Source organism: Abrus precatorius, unplaced genomic scaffold (genome assembly GCF_003935025.1).
Source record: "Abrus precatorius isolate BTA unplaced genomic scaffold, Abrus_2018 Scaffold3, whole genome shotgun sequence".
NCBI classification, from domain to species: Eukaryota; Viridiplantae; Streptophyta; class Magnoliopsida; order Fabales; family Fabaceae; genus Abrus; species Abrus precatorius.
The window spans coordinates 3,074,784-3,087,279 of NW_020874373.1; the positions used below are offsets into that span (position 1 = coordinate 3,074,784).

Sequence of the window (12,496 nt, forward strand, 5' to 3'; positions counted from 1 at the left end):
TTTTTAATTTAAGAGTTCATTCAATGGTTAGGATACGATGATGAAATATAATAATTTCTTCTAAACTATTCTATTTTTAATATTTCTTAAATAATATGATATGATAACTTATTTTATTAAATTGTTTTATTCTATTTTAAAGTTTAAATTCTCATTTTTGAGAATGAAGTTGGATTAAAATTTAGAAGACAGAATAAACTTTTTTGTTATATTTTTATTTATAATTATATTTTTTAATATTTAAAAAATATAATTTTAATTGCAATAAAATGTTTATAAAATATTATATGAAAACTATTAATAAAAATAATAAAACATTTAAAATTATTTTTTAATATATTATTTTAGTTTTTTGTTTTTATTTTATTTATAAATTCTTACAAAAATTATTTTTATAATTGTAAAAAAAGTTATTATAATTAAATATTATATTTTAATATTATAAATACAAAAAATGGTTTAAATTTTTTAATATATATATGTATATTAAAAAGTAAAAAATTAAATAAATTTAAAATATATGAATTTTATTATTTGAATATAATTTATATATTTTATTTATTATTTTAAATATAAAACAAAATAACATAATATCGTCTATTTATTATTAATATATTAAATATAAAATAACCTTTATATAATATTAATATATATAGCGGACGGTAACTACAGATTAGGAGTCAACATACACACAACTCTATGTAATGACATGTGAAATACTTCCCTTTAAAGATAATCTAAAAAACGTTGACTTAAATTTCATAGCTGAAAATGCAGAGGCACTGAGATGCATATATATTTTATTTTAAAATAAATATATGTATAATTTAATAATTAAAAAATAAATAGAAAAAATATGAATTAAAACGAAAAAAATTATAAACTTTTAAAATGTAATTTTTAAAAATAATAATTTTATTGTAAAATATTTTTAAATTATTAATTAAATTAAGAGATAAAAATATTAAAAATAAAATTTAAATTAAAGAAGACAAAATTTATAAATATAAAACTAAGAATTAAAAAATACATAAAATTAAAAAATTAACTAACAGTTTTAATATCTAAAATTTCAAAGAAAATTAACAAATATATAATTAAAAGACAAACTACTATAATAAGAAAATATAATTTTCATATCATTAGTTAATTTTACTATTAAAATGTATACGTGATGAATTATAAAAATAATATTTATAATAAATATTTTACTTCTTTATTAATAAATTTTCATTTATAATAGAAAGGTTAATCAGGTAAATAAAGTCAAAATTTCTTATTTTTTATTTACAAAATATCACATGAATTTTATATCTCACGGTCAAATTAAATTATAATTATAATATACTAATTATTTTATAATTATGAAATTAAAAGTTTAGTCAAATAATCAATTAAATGTTTATTGTTATTTTATATTTATTAATTAATTTAATAATTAATTGTATCAATTTATCAATTAAATCAATTAGTTTTTTACTAATTTTACCAAGCACGTTTTAAACATAAAATTTCAAGTATATTTTTTAACATTATTCTATTATATTCTTTTATTTATTCTCTTTTTTATTATTGTGAACTTGTTTATTTTAAAGTTATGAATGCACATAATTGATATTTTATATATGAGTGATGAGTATGTACTTCAATAATATAATTTTTACAATAAATAAAAGTATAAAAATTAATATTAAATAGTTTAGCAAAAAAAATTAATATTTAATATATTTAAAAATGTGAAATTTGTGTTATAAAAAAATATAATAATTATTTTTATAAATAAAATTAATATTAATATACTTTTGATTTCAATTCACTAGTGTCATAATATGATAATATCTCTTTATTGTCGGCGAGTCATGTTTAATGCTTCATTTAATAAAATTGACTACGCTATGTGTAGAGGATTTCAAATTTATTAAATGTTTTCATGTATTATAAATGTCGTTTGAAACTCTTCAATTTTTATTTATTTTTTAACATGTACTTATTAAGACATTAAATAACTATTTTTTAATAATTATAATATTTAATATTATTAAAAATTTTATGTCTTTTTATTTTTTAATATAAAACTTAAAAAATATTACTACACATATATTTTTAAAAATATTATATTAGATTTTAATTAGTAACATTTTACTATAAATAAAAATATTTATTACACTTTTAAATCTCTAATGTACTAAATACTTTTAATTTAAATGAAATTTTATTATTATTAATTACTTAAATTATAATTTTTTAAATAGCAAAAAAATGACAAATTTTAAATATAATTTTTTTTATTTATTAATAAAAATAAATTTTTATTTCAGTAACATGTTATACGTTAAATACAGATATAATAATAAAATAGCTAATTTTAAATAATATATATCACTGATAACACCTATACAACAGTATAAATCTATTCTGAACTTAACTTTGATAATTAAGATTAACAATTGTTTTTACCTTCATTTCTTTTTACGTGTTTATCTTTTAAAAACAAAGTAGTATATGACTCCATATGGATTTACAATATTTTTAACTTTTTGATATGAATTTATTAATATTTCTCCATTATTTATAATAATTAAAAATTTGTTTGAAAATTAGATAGAGATAGAGTATAATTTAAAAAATAATTAAGATTGATGTCTTAAATTTTTAGAAAAGAAATTTTTTTTAAGAATATATAGAAAGCATATTATTTTATCTGTCATTTAATATTAAAGCACAAAGATTAAGGAATTTTTTTAATGATTTTTTTATATTAAGTTTATGAATTTTATAATTAATGTTTTATAAAAAATATATTCAATAAATATAGTAAAGTTTGTTACGGTGGAGTTATACAGAATATATATATATATATATATATAGAAAATATCTTCTTATACTAATGTAAATATAAAAAAATTTATATTCAATTTAAATTTTTTATTTAACTTAAATCTAACAGCTAGTAAAATAAAAAATTTAAACCGTTAAATTTAAATTAAATAAAAAATTTAGATTAAGTATAAAAAATTTTAGATTTATATCGATGTAAGAAGATCTTATCTCATAAATATATTTATTGATATACTCTTAGTTATAAATATTTTGTTTTTTTATATGTATGAAGATTACATACATTGGATAATTGTAAGTAATTTTTATAAATATAAAAAATATAATAATAATAATAATTATTTACTTTGTAACACAAAAATATTTATCATTAAATTTAAAAAATGAAAAATAATATAAATAAATAAATTAGAATATTTATTATTAAATACGTAGAGCAATTAATATTAGTAGAGAGTTATTGTAGTTTAATTGAGTTGGATTTACTATAGTCTAAACAAAGAAAAAATTAGTCAAACTAATTTAAAATTTTAAAATAATTTATTTATAGAAAGAAGTTAAATTGGGTACCTTCTATTTTTAATAAGTGAATTTGAAACTTTAATATCCAATTTTACATGCTTGTTCATTACTCACATTACTTGTTAATAAGATCCTTTCTTAATATGCATTTTGCCTCTTATGTTTCGTACTCTCACACTTCCTAAATAACAATTAATTTATTTTTTGGACTTTTAAAACATTAGTATTTATTATTTGAAAAATAAACGAATCAATAAAGTCGTGCATAGAAGTAGTGAATAGGTGGAATAATTCTACAGATATCACCGAAAGTGACAAGAGAGTTATTTATTTATCTTTTTTCTAAGCGTCGCTGATTTGTTCAATTCTAATGTTAAGTATTTCAGACAGATATGTATATGTATCCTTCTTACTCTTATCTGTATGTCATCCATGAGATGCTGAATTTTAAACAAAGGGGTGTCTATTTATAGTAAGTAGAAACACATCATTTAAAGCATGTTCCATGAACCTATGCCACGTTGACCAAAATATTCTACATTTGGAAAATGATACTGCACCTTTACAATCGATTTTCTCCATTCACCAGATTTCATCATTTCTTTGACCTAGCCTTTTTTCTTTTCTTTTCAAATATTAATAATTAATGATAGAGTAATCACAACACTTCACATGCAATAACCTTTCACTTTTTTGTCTTTTATTAATTGACAGCTTTAATTTGTGTCTCCATGACCTCTTAGTTAAGAATCATGCCAACTACGTATTTGTGGTAACTTTTTTTTAGCTTGTACTCAGATATACGTGTTAATAAATAAAAAATAATAATAACCTCTTTATTAAATACTTTAATATTATTGGTCCATTAAACTTTATTATATTGTAAATATATTTACTATGCATTAATTTTTATTGTGTATTTCTAGACACATTAAACAAATATTTTTTATAACTTCTGAATCTGATTATTTAATGCATTTTTAAAAAGTTAACAAAAATACACAGGTATTTTTATATAAAAAAAATCAAACACACACTTAGAATATAATTAATTGGGTCATAGTTTTTTTTGTGTGTGTTGAATCCATTAATTTATTTACAGTGACAAACTTCTGTCAACGTTTAAGCCAATAACTATTCTCTCTTTTTGAAATAATCTGACAATAACAATTAAGCCAAAAGCCATTCAAAATTTTAAACGAAGGGAACTTTTTTTTTGTTGGTCTAAGACTGTAATCATAATTCATTGAAAAAAATATTGATTGAGTTTGAGACATCAAATAGAGCATGAAAATGTGTAAATCTTATAGTTGAGTACATGCTTGCATGGAGGAAAAGCTACAAATTACAAGACAATCTTTGACAAAGCAAAGCAAAAGAAACAGGAAAAAATGGAGTTTAGTAAATGTTCCACAGCTCTCTCCCCGCCTCTGTCGTTGCATTGTCAAATCATGAATCAAGTTCATGACAGAAAGCATTCTTTACTTCGGTTTTAATGGTGACAATAATGTCTTCAGAAGAATCACTGGTGCCGTGATGATAACACAAAAGAGATCCTGTAATGTCTGTTGGACGATGGACATCGGTTGTACTTTCCAAAGTAAGAACTTAACTTAGTCCTCGAAAATGCACACAAACTCAGAACATGAAAAATTCTACGGCAGAAGCATCATGAGTCCTTGCCTAGCCATAACACCTCAATTCCAAAGGAGGGTTTTAATTTCCTCATTTTTATTTCCCTCAGCAAGATCAGATTTAGATGAAGGAGGTGCTTTCTACATGCTAATGCTACATGCAGCCATAGAAAAGGTCCAATGTGTCACATTGTAAGTATTTTAAACATAAAACTAATATAAGATATACGTTTATTTTCATTTCATCTAACGAGGGTGTCGTGTAGTCATCTAGCTCCCATTGACCATTGTCATTTCATTTAGTATGCTTTCCTTTTCTTGGGGGGCACTGTTGAATAATTAAAATTAGGCATGGCTGTTACATTTGGATCTAATTCATTGTTATAAATTTATTTATTTATTTATTTTGAAAAAATAGTAATAATAATAACTGGTGCTTACTACTTGGTATTAAATTTTGTTGGTGAGGGGTTGGATTTTTAAATAAGGGGTTTAGCTTTAAAAGCCGTTGGATTTCTCTTGTGCTGTGTTGCTCTGAGACTTAAAACACCGACTCTCCCTTAAGCAATGAATGAAGAAAGGCCCTCCTTCTGCACTTTGTAATTGCAATATTTACTCCAAATTTCCCCTTCCTGCATACTTCTTGGGATTTTTCCAAACAATTAATACATTTCCTGGCCTCAATTTACACTCTTCTTCTACCCAATACTTCAATTCAATTCAATTCAATTCCATCCCTCTCTTTCTCTCTCCTCTCTCCTCCCTCCCACTCTTTCTCTCTCTACCCCCTACCCCCTCCACCTCTCTCCCTCAATTAAATTAAGCTTTAAATCACTCCCCTTCATTTTCCTTGTATAAAATGGCCCTGAACCTCCATCCATCCTCACAGCAACACAGATCACCAACACTTTGCTGGTGGAAGCACCTTGTTATGGTTCCACCCTTGTCACTCTCTTTCTGATTATCCCTTCTCTCTTCCAAAGCTCTTGCTCCTCAAGCCTTAACCCAGTGAGTGATCAAGATCATCACTTTTCTCCTTCCCTTAATTTCAATTTTCTCAAGAATTAGACCCTTTTGTTTCTTCTTTATTTAATCTATCTTTTTTTTTTCTTTTGTGGTAAATGGTTTGTCTCATGCTCTGCAGAAAACAGAGAGAAGCCATGAGTCGCAGGAATGGAAGTGGTCCAAAGCTTGACTTGAAGCTGAACCTATCCCCACCGAGGGTTGACCGGAGACTGGCGTCGCCGACACGATCGGCGACGGTGTCGCCGACATCGCCGCCAAGCTCTTGCGTGTCGTCGGAGCTGAACGCAGAGGAAAACCCAAAATACTCTAACAGCCCTGAAGCCACTTCCATGGTGCTTGTAGGTTGCCCTCGCTGCCTCATGTACGTGATGCTCTCTGAGGATGATCCGAAGTGCCCCAAATGCAAAAGCACAGTTTTGCTTGATTTCCTCCATGACAACAAAAACCCCACCATTAGGAGGAGTTAGAGCAAGGATCCCCGTTTCTAGCTCTGTTTCTATTGCCCTTCCTAATAGTAGGACATATTATATTAGCTTTTAATCCTAGGAATCTCTTTTTCTTTCTTTTTTTCCTATTTTAACTATTTTGCCCTTTCTATGAGTAGTGCTACGTGCGCTCCATTTTTACCTTCTTTCCTCTACTTTCGTTGAGGAAATCCCAACAATTTTGTCAAAGCAGGGGATGCAGAGACAGAGAGAGAGAGAGACAGAGAGTGGAGCGTAAATAGCACTATTCTAATCATATATAGAAAAAAAAATTACTGGGAAATTCCGGAATGTTAGGTATCTATGTAATATAGGAGCTGGGGTTGGGTTCAGATTTGATGCTCTTTAGCAGTTAAAGTGTAATAGGGCTTAACCTCAGGTGCCCTCTTAGTTTGCTTGTTGAAATTTAAGGTGAAATCAAACTTAGTTTTCCTTCACTCTTCTCTCTGTATCGATGATGTTAATGTTACTGTTTCATCCAACCGAGCACACATGCTGTTATTTTTTATGTTAACCACCATAAAAAGTAAAGAGAGACCAATAAAAATAGCGGCAACAAAAGCAAACCTGTGTGACAGTGTGTATGTAGATCCTCTGTACTTGGGTAACAATTTAAATGGGTTGAAAGTTAAGGCCCACCAAACCCACGTTTACTCCTCCATCTACTGCACTTACCTCTAGCGAAATTAAACTACCCTTGAAAAAAGAATTATAAAAATAAGGCGTGAGTTGAAATTTAAGAACAATGGTTGGCACCTAATTGCGGTAGTTAAATGGGCTGGTTGACTTTCTTGTAGATTGCTTGCTAACAATTGGGGATAGTATCTAATATCTAATGGTTAATATTTATGCCATCATTTGAAAGATTAATTTTCTAATTTGATTCAGAACCCTTGACATGATCGAATATAATAACTCAAGGGAGAGTTTTAGTATGACTATAATGCGTTGATTAAAAAAAGGGATATTTGCAACTTCCATGTTACAAATTTCAAGTATCCACGAGTATAATGAGAGCAATGGCGTGAAAGTCGCATGTCGTGTAATATAAGAAAATTTTATTAATTTGGGTTAGGAGAAGAGGGATAAGTGAATCAAGGGATGGTAGGGGGTGGGGTGGGTAGTTCCGAGCATTGAAAAAAAAAGGCCATTCTATTAAGGCCATTTAAATCACATAAATGCAAGAGTAATTGAGACGGTTGAGAATAATGTGGGAGATATTACGTCAGATGATAAATGCTCAACTCTTTTTTCCACCCATTTTATCCCCTCCTTTGCCAATTGCTTCTATGTTCATGATCTATATCTTTGCATTTCGCCTTCTTATACCTATTTCTCAACCAAAATGCATTGCTCCCACCTATTTCCCCCCATTCATGATCTATATCTCCTTCCCCTTGCCGCCCCCCTTTTCCTTTTCATCTTTGCTCAAATTTGATTTCTTTGCAATACTCTTTTCCTTACTTAGATAAATGCGGACACTATAATTGCACCAACTAAGGCTCTCCTATTGTCAGTTTCTTTAGTAAATTGACATTCAAGCCATGACACAGTATTGGTCCATGAATTATAACCATTAGTTTGAAAACATCAAAACATAAATTAGAATCATTATGATGCAACCTTAAATATATATGTTACATTGACATTGAATGTAAATTGACATTTATATTTTTTGAGCCTAAATGACAATAAATAGTCTTGATGAAATAAGGCCAAGTTGAATAAGGCACACAGCTCATCGAAAGAAAGAGATCAGTCATCAAAACGAGGGGCCGAAGACTAGGAAACAAAACCACATAAAAAATTATACTAATTGGACATGGGGTCAGAAAAATGGATCATCAATGCTTTGAATCCATCAATACGAGAAAGTATATGAAACAAAAACATGATGTAGTTTATAACTTATTTAGGCTTATGAAATTACTTTTCACACTTAAAAATCTTCATTAACTTACTTTAATAAGTTCTTTAGTAAAATATATCAGGTTTTTTAGTTTATTTTAACTAATTTTATAGTTAAATTTATGATAAAAAGTCTCGTGTAAGAAATGTTGAGAAAGTTTCATTAAAGTCAGATTCACGAGTACCCTAAAAAGAGGGTATGCATTACATGCCATCCCTCCTTTCTATTTTACAAATACAATATAACTAATTCTTTAATCTTTTGAACAGGAACTTGAAACTGAATTTAAAATTCAAGCACAGCATTTGGGTGCATTTATCCTTTTACTTGGTAGCAATTTTCCATCATTTAAACCCCCAGCACTTTCAGAAGAGATAAGTGTTGGAGATAAAATAAAGACTACTATTTCGGCTCATAAAAGTAAAATTGGTTATTAGACAACACCTTTCACTTTTGTTACGGGGATACTATAAATACGCTGTTCATCATGCATGTTAACATACCCTAGATGCATAAAATGAGAATCAATATTGATCACCAACTTCAACTATTCTGCACTTTTATCACTTATTCTTTTGCTGCTACTCTCATTCATGCCACCCATATCTCTGTGTCCTGCATTGCATCATCTTGATCAAAATAACCACTTAGCCATTGTATTTATTTCCTTTTCGATTCCTATTTTAATTCTACTATTGTTGACTATATCCTCGTAAGAAGGGAAACATGTGAGTGTGTGTGAAGATCCGCAAATGCGTTTCAATTCAAGCCCAGGCCTCTAAAATAAGCAAGAAGGAAAATAAAAATGGGAAAAAAAGAAAGAAAAACAGTCATAATAATTTAAAATATCTACAAGTCAATCAGATAACCTAAGATGATGAGCAACACTTTTTTCTCCATGCCAACCAACCTGCAATCAAAACAAAAGCTAACTAAATGTTCCTCGATTTTAATAAATGCGTGATCATATTTTGGGAGAATATGTTAAGATAACTTAAATTCCATCGTGTGATCGCTCAAGCTAACTAGATAAGTTAAAACATGGCATCGCGTCGCCGACTAGTATGTCTGACACAGCATATTTATTAAGCATAAAAACAAGTTAAGAGTCAAAATTTCATTAGTTACATTATACAGAGGCATATCCAATAAATGCATAGTTTAAAATAACATAAATTCCTTGGCGTGATCGTTCAAGATAGGACAGACACTTGGCTATCATGCGCAAGGGAAAAAAAAGTATATTTCTATTTTTTTTTCATTTTTTATATATGTCCAAGGCTCATAATATATATATATATATATATGTCAAATTTTTATTAAAAATATAAAATTAAATGTATTGATAATATTATATATTGTAATTTTATTATAAATTTATTATTTATTTTTTATTATGAGGCCAAAGCTATGTATTAGAAAAACATTCTTTAAAAAGGCAAAATTGACCTGTACCCAAAATTTGCACCCTCATATAATATTTCAACAATATTCTGAAATGTTGGGTAAGAAAGAGAGGAATGAGTACTATGGATTCTTTATCTTGGAACATCAACTGCATAAAAAAAGAAAGAAAAAAATTGGACGAAATGACACTTCTTACTTACATCCATAAATTCATAACATAATTTTATATCTAAAGGATTACATGTAGTTGTACTAGGTATATTGAGTAAATATAAAATGATTTTTTTAATAATTTTTTTTTACTTTTTAAAGTTAATTTGTGTGAAACTTCGATGAATAACTTACTTTAACCTAATAATACTAGCCGTACGTCATGGCCTAATCTTATTATTGAAATTCATTTTACCTAGTCTGTCAGAAATCCTTGCAAGTTGCTTGCTCGTAGGTTCTACTACCCTAGCACATTGAAATGTCTAGACTGTTTAGTGGACCATGTAAGCGTCAGTGACTCCCCACAAATACTTCTACCTTAATATAGTCCTCTGAAGGCTCAAATACCACATAGCCACAGTCTACGCTTTCAGCTGAAGATTTCAATGTCCAATTCTACGGAAGGAATAAAAAGCTCTACAGTTTACTTGGTTGCCAATACATCATGCAGTCCATGCAGATTCAGGTTAGCTACACATGCATTAATTCCACTACATAAAATACAATTAATTCCTCGTTTAGCTTAAATCATTTGGTAATTTATTCCCTCCGGACACAAAGAATGTTCAACAAAAAAGTGTCCAACAGCAACATATATAGTAATAGTAAGTGAACAGAGTTCTCAAGCATGTACTCTCTATATATACAAGTGAAACAACGTGTTTTCTCTTCAGCAAAGCCAAACATGTAACTTTTATTAAATATCCCGATGAAAAGTTGTTTTTCATGTTAGCTCCAAACTAAATGAGACGCATAATAGGGAAAAGTGATGGGAGAGAACAGAAAATTTGAGGGTATTTCAGTGTTCTTTTATTAAATTATTGAAAGAGGAATTTCGTCAAACACGTAAAGCACAAAAAGAGGCAACAGTGTAATTAAAAACCTTAATCAGAAGGCATATACAGGATTTAGAAAATGTATCAGACAATGCAGTGATTACCGGGCTTACTGAAAGTGGAGAAGCTCAAAGTGATATTGAAGTGGCCTTTCACTCTGCCAGTTCTCGTGAATTTAGTTTTTGAAAAGGTTTTCATACACTTTATCAAAATAGTTTATATTATTTTTATAATTTTTTCAATATAATTTATCAACATAATTATTTTTATAATTATGCATAATAACGTATATATAATATTATTAATTAATTTGTTCATGTTATTTTAGATTATACTATTCGGTTCAACATTGAGGTGCGCTTTGTTCTATTTCGCCCTACAGACAACAATTTTTTATAAAATTTTGCCAAGTTTTCCAAATTAAGTTTTTATAAATTATAATAAATGTTTATTATTTGTCCATGTATTATATGAATACCGATTTAACTTTTCTATTTTAAAATATGTTTATAAAATAAATTTATTATAAATAATAATAAATTTTTTAGCATATATTTATAGATATTAAAATTGTAATATTTTTATTTAGAAATTTTTTAATAAATGTAATATTATAAAATTTATGTACTTATAAATACATTATAATTCATGATATATCATTTAAGATAATTATAACATTTAATACCAATTTACACTGAATTTTACTTATACTTATATATTTGTTGAGCAAGGTGTATTTTTTTCACCCTGGAGCCAACAATTCTTTAAACAATTTTACAAAGTTTTCCAATTTTTTTTTTTCATAAACTATAATAAATGGTTATCAATTGTACATGTATTATAAAAAATTAGTTTAACTATTTATTTTAAATTTTTTATAAAATAAAATTATTCTAAATAATCATAAATTTTCTGCCTATATGTTTAGATTTTAAATTATAATAATTAATTAATTTAGTAATATTTTTAAAATTAAATTAAATAATATAAAATGCCATATACCTAATAAATATATTATTATTAACTACCTAACATTTAATAGATCATTCAAGATAGTTATAATTATATTTAATAAATATAACATTTAGTATCAATTTGCAGTATATATATAACTTATTTTATTGTTGATAACCTTTACTTTCGTCAAAAAGTGAAAATAGGTTAGAATATTCATCAAGCACCTATGCCTAATAATATTATATTCAAATCAATTAAAGTTTATTTATTACATAAATAAGTCAGATTAATTTAAAAAAATCTATTTAAAATGATGAAATTTATATTATTAAAAAAAGGTAAGCCTAACAGTTAAACTTATTAAATAAATCTAAACAATACGTTATTGTATTAAAATTTTGTTTTAATATTTTAAGACTGTGTAGTTATTAATTTATTTAATAACTTAACCTCCTTTAGGATGCATGCAAGTTTAAAAACCTTTAACTCAGTAGCATTTCAAACAAATTTTGAAGTTCACACAATTTTTTGAAATTTCTAATTTTAATTTTATAAATTTTCATATGTCAAACTAAGAAATTAAACATAAAATTAGAATTTGAGAAATAATCAATTCTAATTTTTATAAATTAAACTATTTTAGGCTAATTTGTTTTGATTGTTACATCCATC

General features: G+C 26.5%; 1 protein-coding gene across 1 annotated transcript; it reads left to right on the top strand.

The window, feature by feature from the left end:
- The first annotated feature begins 5,745 nt into the window (after positions 1-5,745).
- LOC113863579 lies at positions 5,746-6,627 on the top strand. The gene is made up of 2 exons (XM_027497211.1): positions 5,746-6,002; positions 6,139-6,627. Exon 2 carries the CDS (start codon positions 6,155-6,157, stop codon positions 6,485-6,487), a length of 333 nt encoding a protein of 110 aa, XP_027353012.1. The 5' UTR covers positions 5,746-6,002; positions 6,139-6,154; the 3' UTR covers positions 6,488-6,627.
- The last annotated feature ends 5,869 nt before the right edge of the window (positions 6,628-12,496 follow it).